Consider the following 27021-nt stretch of genomic DNA (forward strand, 5'->3'; position numbering starts at 1 on the left):
GACTCGAACCAGCGACCCTCCGATTCCCAGCAAAGTCACCCATGGACTGAGCTACAGTGATGTCACATGGAGGCACTGCCCGCTTGTGTCCAGCAGATGCCACCAGAGGAGCAGTCCACAGTGTGATGAGTGAACCGTATGTTCCAGCAGGAAGCTCCTACCCACCGAGCCCTGCATCCCCACGGCTGCAGCTCTCTGAGGGGCAACGATGCACGGTGATGATGTGGATAATCACCGCGCGCGAGCAGCCGCGTGCGCGCGTGTAGACTTCACGTTAACGCGTGCGTTGGTAGGTGGACGGATGCAGAGACGAGGCTGCGCACGCGAGAAGAAGCTCGTTATCTAATTGGCTGTGAGGCACGGGTACCCAGCTCTATGCTACAAATTTACCTCCAACGCGAGCGGAAGTGGAGCCTTCAAAATAAAAGCATGCGTTGCGTCAAAATCGCCTCAATGTATCACGGAACTGATAAAGTAATTGTTACGCGCGTATTTTGGACCAAAACCATGAAAACCCTTCACATGTCACGACTTTTTTTAATGGCTTATTACAATTTTGGCAACGACCGGAAACTGTGTGCGTTGTATTTCGTGCAGCTTTACTTTGGTCCAGAGGATGTGACTCCAGCATCGAGCCCTTTGCCGTGTGTTTGTGTTGCTCCTGCCCCGTTTTAACGTCGAAATGGAGCTCGGTGGGAATTAGCAGGCGTGCACCCCTTCGAGTCTCTCACCTTTACCCTTGGAGAATGATCCACCGGCGGCTTATTTTATCCCAGGTAGGTCGTCTCCATTGTTGCCGTGTAACGCGAGGGGATGTAGCCTATCGTGACAGTCTCCAGCGAGCGGCCCATCGCTCCGGAGCCCGCATTATGTGTCATTATGTCCCGTGTGGAGGAACCGAGACGCTGAATCCTGCCCCAAATTTCGGGTAATGATGTGTTTGGGGTTCCCCGGTAATGGCGCACGACAGGAACTCATTTAATAGCATATATGGCTTAAGTAGCATTGTTTTTAGAGGTGGGCCAGTGTGCACGGTTCTCCTGTGTGTGTTAGCGTCATTCTGGCGTTGCTAGCAAGCCACATAATGCATAGAAAGTGACCCATATTCGCGCTAATGATGGTTGTGGTGCGTAAAATGTGCGCCGAATCAAAGTGCGGCTAAGAATCTGTGCAGTCATTGAGTCATGGTTCATGTAAACTGTCCCATATTCACCGGTAAGCATCGAAACATTAAAGTGAGTTATGTGTGAACGGGGCCTGGCGTGGCACTGGAGCTGTCAGGGCTAGCAGCTTGGTTTGCCCTAATGTGAGGAGAGGCTTCCCCCTCCTCTTTGTGTGTGGGGATCCCCATCCTTTAAAATCCTCTTATATAGGCCTGCTGCTGCAGCGACACACACACACACCACGGAGCCTTTCCCCCTTTTGTTTTCATCTGCTTTGGTGTCATGCAATCATATGTAGGCTGTAGTTAAACAGGATACACATGTGCAGGCTATTTCCAAACAGCACCATAGCACTTTATTTTATTATAAATGAGCCTCTGGGACACATTTCACCCATGATGCAGGTTGTAAAGTTGTTTCATTACACAATAAAATGTGTTTTAGATGTGCAGCTTTACCTTTAAATGTCGTTTTAATGTAATCCAGGGTTCCTGCACAGTTTCCTTTTTAAAATCCCTCACTTTTCCAGACTTCTCTGATGATTTTGAGGTTTGTAAGGTCCCATAATGATGTATCCAGTAACAATCAGAGAGAAAGTACCTTTACAGCAGCAGCAATTTACTGTAGTCAGTACATTCTCAGAGTCAGACCGACAGACGTATGCACGCACCGCAATAATTCAGTTCAGTTCAGTTTTATTTACAGTGCCAAATCATCACAAAAGTTATCTCAGGTCACTTAACAACACTAGGTACAGACCACGCTCTAATTAAACACCTGAATACCAGTTGTTAGATGCTTATTACGTAAATAAATGATTTTAAAATCCACATTCAGTTCAATTCAGTTTTATTTAAAGTGCCAAATCATAACAAAAGTTATCTCAGGTCACTTTACAGAGTAGGTAAAGACCACACTCTGTGACTTATATGTGTTAAATTCTGACTGTGTACTCCATTATGCTGCCATGTAAGTACAAGAGTATTGTAGCTCATGTAAGTGAATGAACTCCAAACCGAGATGTGTTCAACGCACAGCATTTTCATCTCATCTCATCTTCAGCCTCTTATCTGGGGTCGGGTCGCGGGGGCAGCAGCTTTATCAGGGGACCCCAAACTTCCCTTTCCCGGGCCACATTAACCAGCTCTTACTGGGGGATCCTGAGGCGTTCCCAGGCCAGTGTGGAGATCTAATCTCTCTATAAAGCAGCAGGAGTCCAGGGTGAACTTTTTGGAAAAGACTTTTAAGCAGTGTCAAGGAATCTGCCCGGCCTCGGTTCGCCTTTGTTGTTTTTCCGGTAGGACGTTTTCCAGCCTTGTGATTGGCTAAAATTCACTTCCTGTTAGGAGTGCTACTGCTGCAGGACATGGTTTGAGGTGGACTTTGCGGTTTCATGTGGACGGGGATATTTTCTATCACACCGGTGTTGTGGACGGGATTTTTTATTTTACCTGGGGGCCATAAAAGTTCAATTTCCAAAATCCCAGTGTTGGTGTGGACGAGGCCTACAGCGCTATAGCAGTCTGGAGCAGAGCAGGGGTGGGCAATTCCTGTCCTGGAGAGCCACTGTCCTGCATGTTTTAGGTTTCTCTCTGCTCTAACACACCTGACTCTAACGATTCGCTCGTTATCAAGCAGCTGAAGCTCGTCACAGTTTGATTATTGTTAGACTCAGGTGTGTTAGGGTAGGGAGGAACCTAAAACATGCAGGACAGTGGCCCTTCAGGACCGGAATCGCCCACCCCTGGTCCATATGGAAGCTAGCCAAGTTAGCTGCGCAACATGCTAACGTTAGCTTTAACAGGTTAACTTCCCAAATAAACACCAAAAGCATGAAAGTGTCCGAACGTACAGCTCACAGTTTGAGCCTGTGTGTAGCACCGTGACCAGCAGGGAAGTCGGGCCTCAGGTGTTTTCTACCTTCTGTTTTGATTGGTTGTCTACGGCTCCAGGATAAAGAGTGTTTCTTTTTGTTAAGGACTGCGTGGATGCGTACGAGGCCTACAGCGCCACAGAGTGTGAATGGCATGATCTTGTGTTTCCGAGCCACAATATCCTCCGCTGTGATGGTTCGACTGTGAGACTGGCAGATGATCCAGGTCTCTATTCAAGGGTCAGTCCTGGTAGTAATGATCGTGGATTACTTCTTGGCGTGAGCGATTACTTCCTGTTGTCTTTCAGTCTAAGTGAGTTACCGGGCAACCAGTGAAGACTCCACAAGGAATTTCAACGTATTCAGTGTTCGCCGAACGATAAACGGAGGACTTTCTTCCATTGATCAGGGAGATCAAACCGATCATACTCATCACTTTGTACTGGATCAGTTTATTTCCAACAGAGGCTTCCCAGCGTCTCCTCTTGCGCCTGCTCTACACGTGCGCTGAATTAATAACCCTAGTAGTCTTGAATGCAATCATAGCGGTTAATTATGCAAGTGCCAGAACAAGTAGGAAGGACAACTGGGGATGTTCCCCAGGAGATCACTGTGCATGTGTGTTAGCGTAGCGAGCTCGGGCACCATGCTAATATGGTACCACATGACTAATGAGGACTCCAGGGATCTGAACATGATGTGAGTGTGCATATATTATTTTGCAAGTGCATGAGCTCATATTGTGTGTGTGTGTGTGTGTCACATTGTGCACACTGTTGCGTCTACACATGTGAATTCACAACTCCTTTGTTAGTTATAGCTTTGACAGGACCGCTGCTGGAGTCTGAGAGAGATATTCATAGTAGGAAAACTATAATACAGTAATACTGAAGGGCTAAGTTTGCATGTTCTCCCCGTGTCTGCGTGGGTTTTCTCCGGGTTCTCCGGTTTCCTCCCACAGTCCAAAGACGTGCAGGTGTTCGGTTCATTGATGACTCTAAATCACCCGTAGGTGTGAATGGTTGTCTGTCTCTGTTTGTCTCTATGTGTCCTGTGATAGACTAGCGCCCTGTCCAGGGTGGACCCCGCCTCACGCCCGATGTCAGCTGCGATCGGCGACCCCGACAGGGACAAGAGGCTGAAGATGAATGAATGAATGAAGGGCTAATAAGAACGTACGGTCATCAGGAAGATGATATGAATTTGTTCTTTTCTGTCACTATTTTTTCGACCGCAGACTCTCAAATCTTAGATGTCAGCTTGTCCTCGGATGCACCATCAGTAACATTTGTTGTTGTTTCTTTGAATACACACGTCAGATGAGGAATTGAGGGCATTTGAACTGTGTTATTCAATGAAGTATGAGTGTGATTGACTTATTAGACAACTAGAATATTTGAGCTCAGGTCACTTCAGCCACAGCTCAGTGTGGTCCGAGGTCGAGGGACCCCTTTGGAAATGGCCATGACACCTTTTCCCCAAACCTTCTTCCTGTCTGTCCGGTCGTTAAGAGTTTAAGGAATAAATCAGCCTGTATTTGTGTGTGTGTGTAATGAGATTATTATATTTTATTATGTCCTTTAGAGGTCATTTGAGCAGACACACAAGCTTTTTTTCCGAAACCAGAACAGTGAAGTCGTGGAGAGCTTTAGGTTGTGTAAATGTGAGGGTAGCTGCAGATTCAGCAGACCATCCTCTCTCGGTACATCACCGCAAGAGACCCCTTTCACGTCCTGACATTGTTTTCACTTTCACACATGGTACATGTTACAAATATGGATTATAGCAGCTTTAAATCAACTAAGGTGAACACAGAGCAGAAACATGTTGCATCACAGCCTTCCGACCAGAAGTGAACCACACGCAGAAAGCTAATACTTTGTTCCTTTGCAGGCTGACCTCTTTATTGCAGAACCATGTGACCAGACGTAGATGCACATGAAAAGTGAGAGATGAGGATAATGAGATGTTTTTGTTGCTGTGTTGAATATGTTTGAATCATGAACATCAGACACTCTGACGTAACGTCCGTTCACCGCTGTTCATCTCTGCTCTCCGTGTTTATGCGTGGAGGTCCCGGCCTTCGTCTCCCTCTCGCGTGTCCATCTGTGCTCCTGCTCCGTCTCAATTATTCATATTTTTATCCGATATAGATGAAGTATGAACGTCTGATGCCTTCTTCCTGCACACAAATGCCAAAACTTGTCCCCCCCCTCCGCTCCATTCATAGCCTCTGCTTTTTGTTTGTTTCTGGTGTGTAACACTCCGCCCTTCTCCCACTTCCCTCAGGTTTTGGTCTGCTTTGGGTTGACTGGTCATTATGCTGATGCAGCTCTGTAGTATCAAGGTTAGTGCCCCCCCCAATCCCCCCTCACCCCCTCCCCAACCCGCTACTACTTACACTACTTCTTTTGACATTCAGTATCTGTAAATGTGATTGTGTGATGCCAACATATAAACTCATTGCACTGTATATGTAGCATTGCCGAATCAATGAACACCACCAATACATCGCTACAACCCTTGGCTTGTGTCTAATATTCACATAACATGTTGACAAAAGCAGGCACATGTAAATTGTACCGTGCATGCCGATAACCTTTCTTCCTCCCCAACTGCACGCACAAAGGGCCTCAGCATGTAGAACAGTGCATCAAGGCTGACTGAGTTGTGCCCTGAAGCACCTTTCCAGCGAGAGCGTTCTCCGATCTGATGGAAAGATCACCCTGACATTTGGACTTGCCGCTGAATGATGCTGCGTGTTGCAGTGATCACAGCATCCGTGCCGAGCAGACAGTATCTCTTAGTCAAGTGTTCACAGGTGCTGAAAGGATCAAAGGTTTACACTGACAGATTCTTAGGGCCCACTGGCACTGTCCATCCATATCGTACCCAAGCACGTTTCACGGCTTAAGTAGAGTTCATTTGACCAGTGTGAGTGCGACCGTACTGCGTCTAGGAGCGGTACGGTTGCCGGCCACGGCCCATTTGGGAGAGGTGGGCTTTGGGGTCTGAACTGCTGTTGGTTTGGACATAAACACAATACTTGAAGCCTGACGAGATGGGTTTGTGTGATCTTGTGATCCGGGGATTTACGCATGATCTCGTGATATCGCAACAGTGTCGTAAGGCAAAGAACCAACCCTGTTTACACCCTAACACAACAGCTAGCATCATCAGCTAACAGAAGGCTGGCTAACAGCAACCAGTTAACAGTATGGCAATATAACTAGCATGCTACATAAGCCACAACATTACCAAACCATCCTCATTCAACCAGCTTCTGTGCTTTAGTGTTTATAAAGCTAGAGTGCACAGACACTACTCCAATTATCTAGTATCACAATTATGTAGTATCCATGTTTATGTTCCTTATCTCTAATGTTTAATTGGGGAAGGGTGCACCCCTACAGTAGCACATAATGACTGGCTGACAGGGAATTTGCAGCTTGCTTTTCAGCTGCTATTTTCAGCTAAAAAAACAAATCTGCTAAATCATTTAGATTCACTCCGGCTCCGTGCTTCTCAGCCATCGAGTGAGTGGAGGAGCCTGGAGTGAAAGACAACATTGTCAAGTATTACCCAACACAAGCTGCTGTGCTTTTAGCTGGAAACTACGTAACATGACTTATCTTTCATCAAGGTTTGAGTCCTATTGTACTAACAGACATCACTATTTAAATTGGTGATGTTTTACCATTGCATAGTAATCTGTATTGCTGAACTTGGATATTCTAACATAATATATATATATATTTTTCTACACATACTAAAAGGAATCTGCTATATAGTGCATATTTAAAAAATGTATTAACACCTAATATTAAGGACAATCTATGTTAGAAACAAGTCATTCCTGAGCACTCTCTACAAATGATGAGGTTTAGATTGACATAGTAGGGGATGCGACTCTGTAAATCATAAATAAGCTATAGAGTGTGGTCTTTACCTACTCTGTAAAGTGTCCTGAGATAACTTTGGTTATGATTTTGCACTGTAAATAAAACTGAATTGAATCAAATGTCTGCCTGCCTGCCTTTTAATCCGATCTACGTCATGGCGGGGACAAAAGAGAGTGCATTGTCGAATGTGATGCAATTTCCTGTAGCAAGATGGTGCTATGACAACAAACTTCATGTTTAAGCCTGTAACTTTTGAACCATAAGTCTCCAAAACAAAATTATGTGGGTCCATAAAAATGGAGCTGTATAAGCCACAGCCATGCCCATCTAAATAGATGTTCCCTTCATTTGAATTGTGTGCAAATTAGAGCAAGAACAATGAATTAACAATGAATTAGCTGTTTCCAGAATCATTAAATCCATGCAAAATGGCCGAAATGTTTTGGTAAGAATTCAGAATTCAAACTCTAGACGGAGCAGCTTATCCCTTACCGTAAGTGAGTGATTACGCTTGCCACGATAAAGCTCAATGATCCAACAGGGTCCAGACACTTGCTGGGTGTCTACCTAGTTTTGTTTTTGCCATTCCTCCTACAAATTTTGGGCAATCATCACCAAATATTGTGCAGAACAACCCCAGACGCAGCCATATTTTTGTTTCTGATGTTCCATATAGTTTTGCTGTAGCTAAATAAAGTTTACTCCGATGCTGTGGCGCTATTTCAAAACATGTCATATCTCCTGAACGCTTTGTGCTTTTGCAACATCCTTTGGTGGACGTCTGTAGTTATGATGTCTGAAAGGCCATGACAAATATGATGCCATTAGGCCAATAGGTGGCGCTGCATCTGTCTGTGTATGTTTTTATGGATGTATGTATCGATGTAGGTCCCTACACTGTTGCACTGACGACTGTAAAATGTGACAGAGATCCTTATAGTGCATGATAAAGTGACCTTACATGTCATCTACTGACTCGTTTAATAAGTGTTGAGTCACTCTTTAAGTAACAGCAGATGTTTGGCAACGAATCTAGGGCAACACCGCTATATACACTGAATTTACACACTGAATTTTTATACATTGTATTTTGCTTCTGAATTTGGCATATTGAATTTTTAACCTTGACTTCTTTAACTTTGAATTTATGAACATTGAAAGATAAAGAGTTAGATTCAGAGTCAAAACATTCAGATACATATTTTCAATGCATAAATATTCAGTTCTAGAAAATTCGATGACACATATACTTCCATATTTAAGCCACCGTGGTCTGAAGTTGACTAAATTAGGTCAGTAACAGTTAGCCAGGAGAACGCCGGCTCATTATAGAGAAAAGTTTGCAATTAAGTGCTTTCTCCTTTGATTTTCTCCTTTAATTCACTGTTTATTTTGCTAAAAGCTTCTTGCTGTGTATTTTCTTGCAGAACTTGTACCAAAATCGGTTCCTGGGTCTGGCGGCCATGGCCTCCCCGACCCGCAGCAGCCAGACCCGCCAGCGCTGCAAAGATGCGGTCCGTCACAGCTGCGGCCCGGAGACCTATGCTGTCAATGGCCTGAACCAGGAGGACTTCGTGCTGGGGCTGTCGCGGTCCACCAGTGACACCGATCTGGTCTCCCCGGACGCTCGCTCCACCCTCACCATCAGCTCCTCCCGCTACACCATCGGCCAGTCTGAAGACCTGGTGATCACATGGGACATCAAGGAGGACGTGGATGCCGGAGACTGGATTGGCATGTATCTTGTTGGTAAGTGGAATATGACGTTGATACAAGATGGATCATTTTCATTTTAACATCCAATCACCGTTAAAACAAGTGCGTTTTGTCAGTATTTAGGTATTTATTTTGTTTGCTCCACTCTGCAATGAAGCATATAATAAGATAATATAATATAACTGTGTATAATATCATTAAAAATGCAATAAAAACTGGTAATACCTTAAAACTCACTCAGATGCAATATCAATATCCACTTAACGGTGCAATATCAATATTAATGTATCCTCTGTGCAATAATGTGAATACTGTGCATTCAATGTTCAGTCTGTTTTTTAATGATATTTTGCTTTTTTACCATTTACTACTTTTTTACTGGTTATGTATTTATTGTTATACCTTAGACTAATACATAATTATCTTATTTAAGGTTGAAAGTATGTCCCCTAATCATGTATAGTGAACGTATTCTGTTTCTCAATGGTGTGTTGTTATTATTTTATTAGATTGTTTAACCTTTTATGGTTGTTAATCCTTTAAAGACGGTGAATTATTCATTTAAGCTGCAGCATACACACTTCCCAGAGCCGTTGGAAGGATACACAGGAAGTATATCCGCTTTTCAAAATAAGATGTTAACACAGAGCATAGAGAAAATAAATAAATATACAGAGAGGAAACAAGATTAATTCACAGTAAAACAGGCAATTTTTCCCCACCTCCAATACCAGATTTGTGTCCAGCTGATGATTACTGAACTAACACATCACTGACTATAGGAGGACAGTGCTTAGGCTGTGCCTCACACATCCCCAACTGATTGTGACAGACCGCCCAGTTAGCCTCTCCTCACCCCAATTTGTGAAAACCACAGGAGCAGGAGTGTGGCTTCATCAGTTCGATCTCTTTTCAGATGAGGCTTTGTCTGAGAACTTTCTGGACTACAAGAACCGGGGCATCAACGGATCTCACAAGGGGCAGATCGTTTGGAAAATTGACTCCAGCTCCAACTTCAGTGACTGTAAGTAACAAAAAAACCAGCTTGTTTAGTTGATACATGAACCAACCGTATGTTTGTCCTGACGTTGAGACACTGATGTACGCAGACGACACTGTTTTATTTGTACATGGCAGAACAAAAGCAGAGGAACCACCCGTGTGTTTGTCCTGACGTTGAGACACTGATGTACGCAGACGACACTGTTTTATTTGTACATGGCAGAACAAAAGCGGAGGAACCACCCGTATGTTTGTCCTGACGTATAGACACTGATGTACGCAGACGACACTGTTTTATTTGTACATGGCAGAACAAAAGCAGAGGAACCACCCGTATGTTTGTCCTGACGTATAGACACTGATGTACGCAGACGACACTGTTTTATTTGTACATGGCAGAACAAAAGCAGAGGAACCACCCGTGTGTTTGTCCTGACGTTGAGACACTGATGTACGCAGACGACACTGTTTTATTTGTACATGGCAGAACAAAAGCGGAGGAACCACCCGTATGTTTGTCCTGACGTATAGACACTGATGTACGCAGACGACACTGTTTTATTTGTACATGGCAGAACAAAAGCAGAGGAACCACCCGTATGTTTGTCCTGACGTTGAGACACTGATGTACGCAGACGGCACTGTTTTATTTGTACATGGCAGAACAAAAGCAGAGGAACCACCCGTATGTTTGTCCTGACTTTGAGACCCTGATGTACGCAGACGACACTGTTTTATTTGTACATGGCAGAACAAAAGCAGAGGAACCACCCGTATGTTTGACCTGACGTTGAGATCCTGATGTACGCAGACGACACTGTTTTATTTGTACATGGCAGAACAAAAGCAGAGGAACCACCCGTATGTTTGTCCTGACGTTGAGACCCTGATGTACGCAGGCGACACTGTTTTATTTGTACATAGCAGAACAAAAGCAGAGGAACCACCCGTATGTTTGTCCTGACGTTGAGACCCTGATGTACGCAGGCGACACTGTTTTATTTGTACATGGCAGAACAAAAGCAGTGGCTGCAGCTTAGCTCACCCGTTCAGGCTCAGGTCACAACGTGGCCTCTTTTTACGTAAATGTGTCTTTAACAGTCAGCGTTATCCATTGCACACCTGTAGCAGGCAAGCAGTTGCAGGTTGTGAGTGAGTTTAAATACCTTGTGGTGCCCGATGGATATGGGATTTTTGAGTTCAATACTGATTCAACAATCACTGATATAGCGGCCAATATAGTGAATTTTTGAGCTGAAATGAAAACATCTTGACTTGGTGTTTTTATTTGTTGCCTGTAATAACAAAGTGGACTGACCCATCAGCCCATATAGTGCTACAGCAGCATGTGAAGCATCTGTCTCTGAAAAATGTACAGAGTTGTTGCTGCCGGAGGCACATCATTAGAGGGAGGGCGAGAACGGGCGCAGGGAGACAGTCACAAATGGTGCACAATCACAGCGTTTAGGGACACAGGGAATTGTGCGTGGGAGTGAGAGAGACTATGTGCATGCACACAGGAAATGCATACAATAGATTTTGTCAGTGTAAAGCCGCTCAGGTGTTTCCATTTTGTTGCACCAGCCTGTTTCTCGCAGGTGGAGGTGACTTTTTAAGAAGCTTTAGGCCAAAATCAGCAGTTTTAGGGTACGAGCTTATCCAATGCAAGAGAGCGTTGTAGAACTGTTGAGTTGCCCTCTCATCCGCGTTCAAATCATTACATCCATTGGCAGGTCACCGTATGTGATAAGTTGAGGTTGGTCTCCCCTGGTGTGTTAGCAGAAGCTCCTGAGCTGAGTGGACCTCCCTAACCTGCCTTCACTAGCCTGACCTACCGCAAAAATGTACTAAAACAAAAAATCTTCTCCATGTCGGCTTCACGGGAGGAAATTGACGTTGACTTTATTTCCCTACCCAAGGGTAGAGAGTGAGGGGAGTACGGGTGTGAGTCTGTTCTGTGAGATGAGCGATTAGTGGTCATCGCAACTGCTTCCAAACACGCTCTCTGTGTAATACAAAATAATGTTTTGGTTTTGTGTTGAGTCGAATTCAGTGGAAATGAAAGGAAAACTAATTCCTGTTTGATTTTCTCTCCATCATTGCCACCTCCCATCTGTGTGTCCTCCTCAGCTGAGACCCAGGTCTGCTTCAGATACTACCACGGTGTCACCGGAGCACTGAGGGCCACCACACCCAGCATAACCATAAAGAAGGGTCCTGCACCTGTAAGTCTCACCCCATGGCTTTATTTGACATACGCAGCTTTCTGAGATTTCTGAGACTTCATGGGTCACTCAGTATCTTGTGTTTGTTGAATGGCAGCCTAGTCTCTTTATCGCTGTTGACTTCAGTCAGTCATGTCAATCATTGGTGAGGAAGCTACTCCTGAGGTAGCTACACCGCAGCTACACCTCTGATTAAATTACAATGCTACATTAGAAGGAATCACGTATATTTCACTTAGAGACGCGTTCAAAAAATGATCATCCATTGCAAATAGTTATATACCGTATTTTCCGCACTATAAGGCGCACCACCTTATAAGGCGCACCTTCAATGAATGTCTTATTTTGAAACTTTTTTCATATATAAGGCGCACCACATTATAAGGCGCATAGAAAAGACGCTACAGTCGAGGCTGGGGTTACGTTAAGGACTGCCTCTAAATTCATTGATGTTAAGTTTGCGTGCTAGTGCGAGTAGCATCCAGCTGCAGACCCGGAGCACAAGCCCCTCACTTGACACAAGTCCCTCACTTGAAAAAAAAAACTTTTGCGTCACTTCTGTCAAGTGAGGGGCTTGTGCTCCGTGTCTGCAGCTGGATAGTATCAGCTAGCGCTGTTGCCTTCAGTCGAATAGTGATTGTATCGACACTTCTACTTGCTGCTCTCTGTTCAACAACCCACTGTTGGAGTTTGTCCTCCAGCTGCAGCCGTCTCGCTCTGTTCCCTCTGAAACTCTGTTTAGCTTTCTATACTTGGGCAGGTCGTCTTGTTGCTTCCTCCACTTCCGCACCATTGATTGGTTCATGTTAAACTCTCCGGCTGCTGCTCTATTCCCGTGTTCTACTGCGTGACTAATGGCCTTGAGTTTAAACTCTGCGTCGTAAGCGTGTCTCAGGAGCCATTTTGGGCTCTTTACACGAACACACAAATGGAAATGAAACGGCACGCTTCACGCAGTCGTATATGTCAACATGCACCGCGCGTTACTTCTTCTACGGGGGAAAATAGAGTCGGCGGCTGCTCACTGTAGTTGGAGACCTGTTGTGGCTCAATATTGGTCCATATATAAGGAGCACCGGATTATAAGGTGCACTGTCGGCTTTTGAGACATTTGAAGGTTTTTAGGTGCAACTTATAGTGCGGAGAATACGGTAGTTAGATTTAGTTTGGTCTGTTCTTTGAATTAAGGTTTCTCAACAAGGATTCTGCTGAGAGCTAATCACCTTAACACTTAAGATACAGCATCATACACAGAAAAGTACATTAGTATGATTGTTTACACAGCACACAAGTAATTGGCTGTAGTTAATTTGTGGAGAGAGCACTATTAAAAAGTGGCATTAATAACCTTTTACATGGAAATTAGATTTGTGGTGTACCATACAAGGGCTGTTGATGTTATTTACACTGACCACTTTATAAAAGAGATGGATGTGACTGTGGCTCAGAGGTAGAGTGGTTCATCCTTCAACCAATCCAAGGTCCCTCCTGTCCACACGTCATAATGTGTCCTTATGCAAGACTCTGAACCCCCAAATATGTCCCGATGGTTGTCGAGCTTGCTGCCATCGGTTTGTGAGTGTGTATGTGAATGGGTGAATAAGAGGCTAAAATTGTTGGATAAGTGCCTTAAACTTGCATTCTTTCTAACGTCCAGCAGGGGGCGACACCACTGGTTGCAGAAGTCTATTTATATAGAAGTCAATGAGACTCAAATGAGCCTAAACTACTCCCTTGATTATTACCTCAGTAAACATTTTCCTAATGAATTCATGGTCTCAATCACTGGTTCCGGGTCTTCTTCAGTACAGCACGATGTTAATTTATTAAATCATTGTCTCCTTAAGACTAAAATAGATAATACAGCAGGGTATGATTTTGGGCGCGGCTACCTTCTGATTGACAGATTGCCCTGCTAGCGACATGATAGAGGTTTAATTACATATCTACAGTATGGTGTACATCAAGACTTGGTGTGAACTTGTTTTGGGTGTTGTCTGTCTTATAGTCTTGGGACTTTGACCCTCTAACAGTGTGTTTTTACTTTGCTGGAGTTAGCTATAGTATAGAGAGCTCGGCGCTCACTCTGGCAATAGTTCGCAGGATGACTCAAGTCAGCCGATTGAAAATCGGTCGTTCCCTCTTTAGCGCTTGGCTAAGTGCAGCCCCACTGAAATGACACTCGCTGCTTCGCGAGACCCTCTCGTCCAAATATGATCAAATTATGAATGTTTACAACTCTCAAGCCCCTCCCCCTGTACCACTGAGCTCCTCGGGTCCCTCCCATCGACTGCTCGTCAGTGCGCGTGCACCATATTCCTGTGAACGCGCCTGTGTCTTCTCTCGTCAATAAACAGCATAGAGTACACACTACATGGAGGAAGGCCTGCTAACTTACTCATAGATAGCAACTGCTAGCGTCATTTAGCGTATGCCTAGCTTGAGGCGTGTGCATGTGATTTTGTAACATGCTCGAGGGGAGGGGGGGGGATCTGTGGAGCGTGCACGAACTGTACGTGGAGGTGCGTTTTTTTTCTAAAACTGGATGATTTATGTTGTTCTATCGAAGCAGAGTGTCAGTTACAGTGAATATGATCAAACAAATGTTGCCAACTGCGACTTAAATCAAAACCCTGCCAGGGAAGCCCGGCTCAGGTACTGCACAGTGCAGAGCGTCAGCAATTAGGTCTGCAGTGGGACAGTGCCCAGACATTGAATAAGCAGGGTTCCCAGTGTGAATCGAATAGTGGTGAAATGATGAATAGCGGTTCGAAGATCCTCAGATGAAAATCTTTTGAACACTAGGACCAAATATTACTTCTCAACACATCAAGCAACGACCTCTCTATCAATCAGACCCTGTTATCAAGAGGGTGTCCAGCTAGGGGATTGGGTTTCAGTGTTTGCCCTCCCATTCTGCTGCTCTGGGCCCCTGGAAATGCTGATGGGCCCAGAACTTGATCTGTACTCGCTTCCGGAGGACAAACGCATAAAAATAACCTCCATAGGAAGGGAGACGGTCGGGGGGAGGGATGGAGGAGTAGAGATGGGACAAGAGAGTCCACTCCAGGTGAGTCATTCAGGTTTTTGGAAGCGAGGGGTGGGAGAGCACCAGGCCAAACTGCTGGAGGCTGATACAACAAAGGAAGAAGAAGTAGAAGAAAAGAAACATGGAGGATATGTACAGACAGGAAAGCAGTGGAGGGAGATCCGTCTGCCTTGCTTGTTGTTTACTCTAGACGGATAAGACACAGTGCTTGATGTGAATGGGTGTGATGGACGGCATGTGTCTCCAGCTGGGACTGCTGTCTCCCAGTCATCCTGAGGGAAGGAGCAGAAGGAGGACGAGGCTCAGCTGGATAGCCTGGGTAACCATATGTATTCACTCTGTTCATGTGTTTGTATTTGCTTTCATGTACGCTCTTGACATCTCGTCCAGACGTCTACCTTCGCCTTTGTTTCTGTGCAGCATGTTGAGAGACGAGTACGCTGGAGCTCTGAATCTGTTAACTGTCTAGTAGACTTTCTGAAGTATAGTATAAGTATAATACCACACGTGATAAAACACAGTAGGTGGATATTTGCTTATAATATATCATGTTACACTTATGACAGGTGGTGTGCCATGGGACAATACACCAGAAACCAGCAGAAATATGTATGTTTTCTTTGAGAATGGTATCACCAACACCCTGACTGTTGTATACTGAGAGGGCCTGGTGGGCGGTAAAGCACGACAATATTGAATTTTAACTGGGTTACAGACACAGTGCAAAGTTTTATAGAGAAGGAGTTTTGTGTGGAAAGGGGTAGAGAGAAAAGGAACATTTGGGCGAGATAAGCAAACTACTGTCCCCCCCTCGGCCGGCAGTTCTGCGTGTGTGGTTGAAGGAGTAGGCGGAGGAGCGGGCAGTGGGGGAGGCGGGGTTGTCTGGTGTGATCTAGATCTCAGTCAGAGCAAGGAAGCCCAGGGACGGCGAGGAGGCGTAGCCATGACTGACCTGGTGGCTGACTGGCAGTTCCACAGGCCCCCAGTGACAATGGATGTGTGCACAGCGTGAGGGGGATAATCAAGGGTTTCCAATTAGTGATAGACAGATTCTTTGGTTGGCTCATGAATCGTGCTGATTGCTGCCATTTTGAGATAATTGGCACCTTTAGGGTAGCCTCGTGAGACCATCATGATCTTGCGAGCTACATTGTATATCACTCGCAGATCAGTTTGGTAACATGTGGTGGAGAAAATTTGGAGAAGTTTGACCAAATGACCGAACCAATCAGAGTTGGTTTAGAGGTGGGTTTAAGTGACGAAGCGATAAGCAACTATTGAGTGTAAACAACATGGCGGCTTCCACGGATGAGATGAGCAGCTATGGAGCAAGCCGCTCACTAACTCTTTGTTCTCTGGATCCTTCTGTTGAATATGGACCGGGCTCCTGAAATTGGGCCTTTGATCCGTAAATTCACGTTAAACACAAAGGGAAAATATCCTTTACCCACATGTTGTTTCCTTTCTGAGCTTTGCCTCCACGCTGTTAGCACGTCACACGCTTCAGTCATCTGATTGGTTGGTTTGGCCCGTATGTTGGTGATAGAGGGTTTATCCTGGCAGAGTCAGGTTCACACAACAACCGAATGTGGACAAACTATGCTGAAAGATGTCACATTAGCCTACCCCTGAACATAACCTAATTACAAACAATTCAGACAATAACAATGTTAGATATATGTTCATTTAAGTTCAGCAATTTTGTGTCTTCTTCTTCTTAAATTGTTGTATTATATCCAACAACAACAACAACATGATTTTGGCATTATGTGTTGGCCATCGGTCGCCCTGCTCTCCAAATATCGGCATCGGCCATTGAAAAACACATATCGGTCGACCACTAGTTCAACAGCTCAAATCAGTTAGGACCCACTCAAACTCGGCATTCCTACCACACCCAAGCACGATTAAAGTCTAGTTCACTTGACCAGTGTGAGTGCAACTGTACCATGCCAAGGCAAGGCACGCTTCCAAGCTGTGGCCCATTTGAGATTTGAGAGAGGTGTGCTTCGATGTGGCCCCATTGCACATTCATGAGCTCAAACATAGACATATGACTGTTCCCCACGACGGACATTTAAAGAAATGGCGGGGTTCGCAGTGATCTGATGCAGAGGTGGAACGTTTACTGTGGATTTGCGCTTAAGCACAGCACTGGTCAATTGGGCCAGGTGTGAGTGCACTCTTCATGTTCTTAAACTAGAAAAAAGGCCTTTTTACCCTAGACAGGTTATAAGATCAGTTTGACATCCCAAAGTGCCATTGACATGGGGGTAATATGGGGAATCTTTGAGCTGAGATAAAAATAAAAAAAAACACCTCTTCTCTGTGGATTATGCACCGATATGACTCTGCACAGGTTCTTAGAAAAGTGCTTACATTAGCAAATAACTTTTTTTAAGAATTAAAAAACATGTAATATCATTATGCATACAATGTTACATACATTACATGATACCTGAGTAAAATGATACCCCGATTAATGGGCCTAGATAACTCCTTCAGTAATTGGAGTATTCATGCATGTAAACAGTGTACCCGGAGCAATATTGGGGTTACGCGTCTGCGCATGCTCCGTGGGTTAGAACTCCCTCTCCTTACTCCACGGCAGCTTTTGACCCGGAAAAGGAAAAACTAGAAAGCAGCAGCAGCAACAACAACACGCAACGAGGGAGGACTTTGCCACGGCAAGAAACATCACTACCAAGAAGACCCGTGTCTGTTGTAAATATGTCCAAAAGTCCTCCATTTTCTCCCGCTTTTGATTTTAATAGAAGTGATCCAGAAGAAAAAGACTTATTCCAACCAGCTGTATGTTGGCGGAGCGCCTCCTACTGTACCCGAGGTCTCGTTACTCCCGTCATTTCCCCGTTCTCCCCCGCTCATGTTAACGGGGGGAGACTTCAATAATGTGATTATTCACTTAACCGAGGAAGGACCATTTTCATGTTACTGCCGTGCATGTGAACGCATTGACTCTAACCATTTCCACTGAGCCATAACAGCGGTATTCACACACTCCTCCACTTCCTCCCCTCACCGTCAGCTCCTCGGTCTCTCTCTCCCATCCCCCACGCTCCTCCTCTTCCTGGCTGCAGAATCAATGTCAGGATAATGAAGACACAATATTGATCGCAGGATGCTGTCAGGCCGGCTGAAACGGAGCTCTACAAAGGGCTGTTTGGAAGTGAGATTTTTCTCCACCTGAACACAAAGTTGTCAGCGGTGATGTTTTCATGATTTCACATCTGTTAGGTCCGACATATTCGTGTTTGGGAGATGGTGAGAACTGTTTGCACATCGTAAACGTCCTACTCAAACGTACACTACTGATGAATTTATGCTCAGTCCATAGGTGACTCGGCTGGGAACCGGAGGGTCACCGGTTTGAGTCCCTGTGTGGCCCATGAAAAGAGTGTGGACTAGTGGCTCTGTAATCCCATGAGAGACAAACCAGTACGTCTCCTGTTAACACCCAGCCTAGACGGTGCACGCTAGCGCAATAAGCTACGTAGCATTCGTGCATCACACACAGGCTGCGACAACTTCTCCACCTATTAGCAAATAAATAACACAACAGTTCTACAAGTTAACACTGTGACTAACCCAGCTGGGCATTGGAGGGTCGCAGGTTCGAGTCCCTGTGTGGCCCATGAATGGAGTGTGGACTGGTGGCTCTGTAATCCCAATGTCTCCTGTTAACACCCAGCCTCGACAGTGCACGCTAGCGCAATAAGCTACGTAGCATTCGTGCATCACACACAGGCTGCGACAACTTCTCCACTTATTATGCATGAAATTAAATAACACAACAGTTCTACAAGTTAACATTGTGACTAACCCAGCTGGGCACCGGAGGGTCGCAGGTTCGAGTCCCTGTGTGGCCCATGAATGGAGCGTAGACTGGTGGCTGGAGAGGTGCCAGTTCATCTCCTGGGCACTGCGAAGGTGCTGTTGAGCAAGGCACCGAACCCCCAACTGACATCGCTCCATTAATTGCATGTATATAGGTACTGGTTGTGGGTGCGTGTGTGTGCGTGTGCGTGCGTGTGTGCGTGTGTGCGTGTGCGTGTGTGTGTGTGTGTGTGTGTGTGTGTGTGTGTGTGTGTGTGTGTGTGTGTGTGTGTAACCTGGTTAATAACAGATTGAATTACCCTTTGCGTGATTAATAAAGTAATAATTCTTCTTCTTTATAGTTTGCTCCTGGTTTCTCCTCACTACTGTTCCCTATCCTCACTTGTATACTGTTATACGTTGCTTTTGTTCCGTTATACGGCTGCAGTGACCCACTTTTCTCATGGACATCATTAAAGTTTTATCTTCCAGCAAAAGGAGCAAAGACAGTGGTGTAGAATAGATGGAAGAGTCGAGTGTGTGTTCTTGTTCTCTTCATGTGAGGACAGTTCTCACGTCTTGCTGTCTTTCTGTGTCCTCAGGTATTAAAGCCAGTGGTTAGTCCTGAAGTCAACCATGGACTAGGCAACAGGAGACTCATTAATTTTTCCCTGTCAGGTAGGAGAACCACACGTGTCCTTTTCTTCACAGCCGTTCCTGTATGGCTCACTCCTCCACTTCAATCACTGCTTTCACACACTCTGTCCTCACCTGACCCGTCCTTAGACCTGCAGATCTCTTATAATGATGTCATGTCTGTTGTTTTATCGCCGTCTCTGCAGAAAACAATATTAACTACTAAAATACTGTGATACTTCTAACACTGAGGGGTAAAATAACACCAAGTCAAGTCAAATTTATCTATATAGCACATTTCATACGACAAGCTTGAACTCAATGTGCTTCAAGAAATTAAAACAAAGAGACATTGTATAACATAAAATAGCATAGGGGCGACTGTGGCTCAGTGGAAGAGTGGATCGTCCTCCATTCGAGAGATTGGTAGCTCGATCCCCACCTCCCCCGGTCCACATGTCGAAGTGTCCTTGCGCAAGACACTGAACCCCGACACAGACTATATACACATGAAGGGAGAGGGAAGAGACAGACTTTATACACATGAAGGGAAGACACAGACTTTATACACATGAAGGGAGGGGAAGACACGGACTATATACACATGAAGGGAGGGGAAGACACAGACTATATACACATGAAGGGAGGGGAAGACACAGACTATATACACATGAAGGGAGGGGAAGACACGGACTATATACACATGAAGGGAGGGGAAGACACAGACTTTATACACATGAAGGGAGGGGAAGACACAGACTATATACACATGAAGGGAGGGGAAGACACAGACTATATACACATGAAGGGAGGGGAAGACACAGACTATATACACATGAAGGGAGGGGAAGACACAGACTATATACACATGAAGGGAGGGGAAGACACAGACTATATACACATGAAGGGGAAGACACAGACTATATACACATGAAGGGAGGGGAAGACACAGACTTTATACACATGAAGGGAGGGGAAGACACAGACTTTATACACATGAAGGGAGGGGAAGACACAGACTATATACACATGAAGGGAGGGGAAGACAAGGACTATATACACATGAAGGGAGGGGAAGACACAGGTGGAAACAATCATGGATCAGGGGAGAACGTCAGACCGGTGACACAAGAGGAAGGGCAAGTGACCTGGAATGATAGGAGAGTTACCTTTCAAAATAAAACAGGAAGTTGACAAGACAAAAACCCAAAGACAGGACAGACCTCATAACAAATCGAGCGGCGTGTCGAACTGAACCTGTGCCAGATTTTTCGATCATAACAGAGGACAATCATTTTTGTGACGCTCCATAACCCTCTTCTTCTTTGCTTCCACGTCCCCCTCTTTCAGACCTACAGGCGCTTGGTTTGAAGAAGGGGATGTTCTTCAATCCAGACCCCTACCTGAAGCTTTCCATCCACCCTGGAAAGCACAGCATCTTCCCCTCACTACCACACCACGGCCAGGAGAAACGCTCCGGAGTGGTCTGCAACACGGTCAACCCACAATGGAGCTCAGAGGTACATGCGCGGACAGAGTGGTAGATGCTCTCTCTCTCACACATGTTGGTAGATTTCCACGCTATGTTTAGACTTTTATTTTCTTAAACTACATTATCTGTGTCCGTACTGTTTCCTTTATCAACCTTTTCAACCACTTAGGGCCAACTTACACTGTCCATCTGTACCGTGCCCAAGCACGTTTCAAGGCTTAAGTCTAGTTTGTTTGACCAGTGTGAGTGCAACTGTACCAAGCCTAGGAGCGGTACGCTTGCGTCCACGGCCCGTTTGGGAGAGGTGGGCTTTAGTAAAGCACGTTTGCACAAGTACGAGCACGAGCGTGCGCACGTGTACGAGCGTGAGCACGTCATTTCCTGTGCGCCTGTTGGGACATAGAAAAAAGAAGGAGGGACCATGCACGGACATTTAAAACAATGGCGGTGAAAGGTTCACGTTGGTGTGATGCGGAGGTGGAGTGTTTACTGCAGATTTGGTCGATGAAAAGATTCAAAAACAGTCGGCAAGACGCACAAAAACTCCGAGGTCTACGGAAAGATCTGGAAACAAAGAGACGCATCGCCATGGCGTCATCAATGCGTGTGACGTGTTACGGCGTGATGACGTATAGGCAGCAAGAAGCATTCTCCGAGGCCCAGGTAGTGTGAGTACAAACGGGCCTGGAGGGGGGGACAAGGACCCTAAAGCACGGGGCACGGGACAGACGGACAGTGGGAGTGCGTCCTTAGCCACGTACGGCTGATATCGTTATCAGATTTCTCCGTTAAAGGTTGTTAAACGATAGAAAACTGTCTCGACGGCTTATTTGATTTGATGTGTGTAAGTGCCGAAAAAGACCATGGGATGATTTTGCTGTGTAATAAAACTTTAAGTCCTTTATTGATACGATGAGTCATCAGAAGGTTTACGTTTGCAGGATGAGTTAGCTGACCTGATGAAACTGACGGAGAGCACTGGTCACAGAAGTGTGGCCTAGTAGTAGTACCATTTTTGGGTGGGGACAAGTTTTAGTATCTTATATAGGATCTGTAAGTGTGTTATTATGATATTAGTTAATACGTGCAAATCTAATTTTGACAACCTCAGAGCAGACAAAGCCTTGCTCACCCTGTTTGGTCTTTGGTGGCTTCCAGACCCCAGGTTAGAAATCACATCTTCGTTTTTGGTTTAAAGGAAAAAATAAATAAATGTCTTATAAATCATGAACTTCACAAATGTCTTATAAACCTTGTTTAGCAAATTGTACGACAAAGCAAAGGGAGGATCGTGAGCTTCTTTGGTTTCAGCGGTACAGTAGGATGATCGATGTCATCCATGAAAATCATGTTTGCTCTGTGGAAAACAAGATCAGCGCATTGATTTTCTCATTCAGGGACTTTTTTCTTGGAAAACCAGAGGTTTCTGAAAAGTCCATTGCCAGTCAATCCTGGTGTGGACGCAGCGGTTTACGGGCACGAGCAAAAGTGCCTTCACACTTCACATTTGATATATTACTTACGGTAACAAATACAAACATCAGCATGACTGAAAGCTTTGAGTAAGGAGTGATTTTTTCATAAATGCATGAAACTCAAGGCACATTTGTCTTTGTTTATTTTGTTTTACCTTCGTGTTTGGGAGTAACTCGCTTTTCATTTCCTCCTTTAAGAACTGTTCAGTGAGTCAGGTATCATTAGGTGACGCTCATGCACAAAAAGAGTCTCCACACACCTAAAATACAACACTACAGATGCTTTCAGAGACTACACTTCGCCCTCAATTGATAGTCGAACCCCTTAAATGCTTTATCTTACTAACTGCAACTGTCATACACTATTTCACATCTAAAGAATTCACATCTTGAGACATTGAACTTGCTTAAACCTGTTATTGTAAGTATCAGCAGGGGTAGAAGTAGGCCTGTACGGTCTGTTACTCTACGGAGTACTAGGAACCCGTCACCATCACCAAAAATACAAAAACAAAGCAGCAACAACGTAGTTAGTGAACCCAGAGTTTATTAAAAGAGTGTTTTAAAGACTTACCTACTGGCCCCTGTACCAGCTCCTCTCATAGTAAAGTCCATTACAGTGGATTACCAAAGTCAATCCCAAAGGAAGGAGCCCATTGGTGCTTTGTTGTGTGTGTAGGGACTCTTCTCATGCTGCTGCAGAGGTTTGCTGTTATTTTCAGCAGCATTAAGGGCGCACTCCCACTGTCCGTCCGTCCCGTGCCCCGTGCTTTAGGGTCCTTGTCCCCCCCTCCAGGCCCGTTTGTACTCACACTACCTGGGCCTCGGAGAATGCTTCTTGCTGCCTATACGTCATCATGCCGTAACACGTCACACGCATTGATGACGTCATGGCGATGCGTGGCTTTGTTTCCAAATCTTTCCGTAGACCTCGGAGTTTTTGTGCGTCTTGTCGACTGTTTTTGAATCTTTTCATCGACCAAATCTGCAGTAAACACTCCACCTCCGCATCACACCAACGTGAACCTTTCGCCGCCATTGTTTTAAATGTGCGCGCATGGTCCCTCCTTCTTTTTTCTACGTTTCTTCTTGTTTCCTGTCTGACTGCAGTGTCTCTCTCAGACCGCTCCACAGCACAGTCTCTACCTTTCATGTCCCTCAGAAGACTCCATACACTGATTTGATGTAGTGTCCCTCTTGGCAGCCTCCACTCAGCTCAAAGCCACTTTCCTTTCGCAAACAGCTTCCATGTTGAGTGGCGCTCGGCTTTCTTGGCAGTTATGTGCCGTATAACTCTAATGGGGCTCCATAGCACGCTGGTGCAGTCGGTGTACTTTCCATACTGCAGCCGAGCGCTGTGCAGCTTTAAGAGACAATCCTGCATCCATGTGTTTTCACTGGATCAGAATAGCACTACTGCAGATACAGTTTATTCTATAAATAGTGGTGTTAATAGAAGCTCTTTTGAATTATTAATGTAGGGTTATATTTATATCCATCTGCCTTTATATTAGATCAGTGTTGACCTTGGCTATTGTCATTGACTTCTAGTGATTTGCTATGGTTTGTTGAGTAAGAGTTGTACTCTTCCCAAGTCGAGAAGGTGTTTTAAAGAAGCTTTTTAATTTGGATTTGAGATTAATTCAAAACGTAAAATGATTAAATATAGAGAGTCAATATCACATGCCTATATCAGAGAAGCTGTGTTGGCTGCTTGGGTGACAGTCTCCCTCTAGCAGTTGCCTCTTTGACAGCTGGATTTTAGTTTAGTGTCCAGGAATAATTTTTCTGTGTGGGCTTGATTCAGTATCCTTCTGCACCCCAGGGTACAATATGTTTGCCTCATGCTCGTGCTCGTACATGTGCAAACGTGCTTTACTAAAGCCCACCTCTCCCAAACGGGCCGTGGACGGCAAGCGTACAGCTCCTAGACGCGGTACGGTTGCACTTACACTGGTCAAGGGAACTAGACTTTACCCGTGAAACCTGTTTAGGCATGGTACGGATGGACAGTGTGAGTGCGCCCTGAATCACCGTTCATTGAGCCTCTTTCTTTGGACCAAGAGCTTCGTGTAGTGGACTTAACAAATACAACTGATGCTTCATGAAGCTTCATTTGGACGTCCCTCTGCTTCTCCTACCCCTTCCTCTCTTCATACCCCTCCTCTCCTCCCCGCTCCATCCTCCAGTCCTCTAAAGGTTCATCTCACTCCTAAAGATGAACATTGTGCTCTGCTCCTAATAACAGCACACTCTTCCTCCCACTCCCATTTCCCCTCTCTCTCTATCTCTCTCTCTTTCGCAATCTCACCCTCTTTATCGAGTTTGCTCCACACCCTCCGCTCACAAACACACACGTTTTCTCTGTTGGCTGCCTTCTGGCTCATCTTGTAAATTATTCACTGTGACTCCTTTATATCGTCCTCCTTTATCACCCTGCGCCCTGATTTCCCTTTCTTCCCCTTTCTTCCCCTCTTTTCTGTCGTCTGAGCAGCAAAATCGCATCCCATGCAACCAACCAGATGCATTGAATTTCCTCCTGCTCCTTTCCTCTCCTCTCTTGCCACACACCCATCCGTGTTTCCTTTTCCCTTTTTTCATCCGTCTTCCAGAACTCGGATTGCAAATTAAACATCACAGGACACAAAAGAACATGTTTACGTCCAATAACCAGACACAGCCGATGATGCACAGTCTCTGTTTGTAGTCACAGTAGCAAGGTTATGAGAGGATAGCTATTCAAGTCGACTGTTACTGCCACTGCAATTCAATAGATGGATAGATGGATAGATTGATAGATAGATAGATAGATAGATAGATAGATAGATAGATAGATAGATAGATACATGGGTGGATGGATGGATAGATAGACTGATAGACAGATAGATAGGTAGATACATGGGTGGATGGATGGATGGATGGATGGATGGATGGATAGATAGATACATGGATGGATAGATAGATAGATACATGGATAGATAGATAGAGAAATAGAGAGATGGATAGATAGATAGATTGAGAGATAGATAGATAGATAGATAGATAGATAGATAGATAGATAGATAGATACATGGGTGGATGGATGGATAGATAGACTGATAGACAGATAGATAGGTAGATACATGGGTGGATGGATGGATGGATGGATGGATAGATAGATACATGGATGGATAGATAGATAGATACATGGATAGATAGATAGATACATGGATGGATGGATAGATAGATAGATACATGGATGGATGGATAGATACATGGATGGATGGATGGATAGATAGATAGATAGATACATGGATGGATGGATAGGTAGGTAGGTGGGTAGATAGATACTTTATTTGTCACTGCACAAGTGCAACAAAACTTAGTTTGGAGCAAACCTGAGATGCCATATTAAAAACAAAGACAAACACACACAAAAATATCAAGTAAATATAAAAAGTGCATAAAGTTGAGTGTGAAATAGCAGTCATTAGTCTTATTGCATGGATTAGATTGAGCCTGGGAATATTCTCATTTTTCCAGATCATCGTTATCCCCAAAGCAATTTGAGCCTGGTCCTGGTCCTGGTCCTGGTCCAGTCCCAGCCTGGTCCTGGTCCTGGTCCTAGCCTGGTCCTGGTCCTTGTCCTGGTCCTGGTCCAGTCCCAGCCTGGTCAGATGCGTACATGAACCGATGAAGCCTCTTGAATGAGGGGTGAAACGTCTTCCTAGACAAGAAGAAGAAGAAGAAGAATCCCTTTATTAGTCCTGCGAATGGGGAAATTCAATTTTCACTATTATTATTTTTTCATGTTACACACGAAGCCCGAAATACACACACATGCTCAGACAGGACCTATATACATGCAACCAATGGAGAGATGTTAGAGCGAGGGGGCTGCAAGTGACCGGCGCCCCGAGCAGTTGGGGGTTCGGTGCCTTGCTCAACAGCACCTCGACAAATAACCAAGTCCAGTTGCTTTTGACTGAAATTGCTTTGGGGATACATGGAATAGATTGCAGTAGCCCCATAAAGTCCAACATACGTGCAGGTAAATAAGCAGTCACTGTTTATTACACCTTAGTCAATTAAAGGCTAACGGCAAACAGATATTATGGTCTGCACAGTAACTGTAGTGCATACCCGACTATCAGACGTCATCCCTGTCCAGTGTTAGTGAGTGTTATCTGATCTCATCTCCATGCTGCTCTCTCCTCTGTCTGTCTCTCCAGAGGTTTAGCTTCGTGTCTCTGCCCACTGACGTCCTGGAGATCGAGGTGAAGGACAAGTTTGCCAAGAGTCGACCAATCATCAAGCGTTTCCTCGGGAAGCTCTCTGTCCCTGTCCAGAGGCTGCTGGAAAAACACGCCATCGGGTATAACACACACACACACTATACACACTTATTGACTGCATGCGTAAGGTGTGGGAAGTCGTCATCAGTCCGAATATTACTCTTGTTCTGGATGATTCAAGTGTGTAGAGCTGCGGGGGCTTTCCCACGTAGACAGTGGAGGAAAGGAAGGATGTGAGTCGTTGTCTACAGTTTAAATCTCACGTGACCATCTGGTTCTAGCTGTGATTTCATTAAATATTCACTTATTCTCCCATTAGTCTTCCTGTCTCTCCCTACACGTCTGCTTCACACACTCTTCTCTCTTTCTCTTTGTCTTTG

General features: G+C 45.0%; 1 protein-coding gene across 1 annotated transcript in view; it reads left to right on the forward strand.

Moving 5' to 3' along the window:
• The first annotated feature begins 660 nt into the window (after positions 1–660).
• The window catches only part of LOC310963362 (E3 ubiquitin-protein ligase HECW1-like), a 49914-nt gene continuing 23553 nt past the window's right edge, over positions 661–27021 (forward strand). Inside the window, exons 1-7 of the mRNA XM_083936141.1 lie at positions 661–776; positions 8366–8687; positions 9571–9678; positions 11787–11881; positions 19367–19442; positions 20751–20920; positions 26579–26721. Of these exons, the coding sequence (XP_083792267.1) occupies positions 747–776; positions 8366–8687; positions 9571–9678; positions 11787–11881; positions 19367–19442; positions 20751–20920; positions 26579–26721 (944 nt within the window). The 5' untranslated portion in view covers positions 661–746. The remainder of the gene's footprint in view (positions 777–8365; positions 8688–9570; positions 9679–11786; positions 11882–19366; positions 19443–20750; positions 20921–26578; positions 26722–27021) is intronic.

This window comes from Echiichthys vipera (assembly GCF_963691815.1).
Source record: "Echiichthys vipera genome assembly, chromosome: 21".
Lineage (NCBI taxonomy): Eukaryota > Metazoa > Chordata > Actinopteri > Perciformes > Trachinidae > Echiichthys > Echiichthys vipera.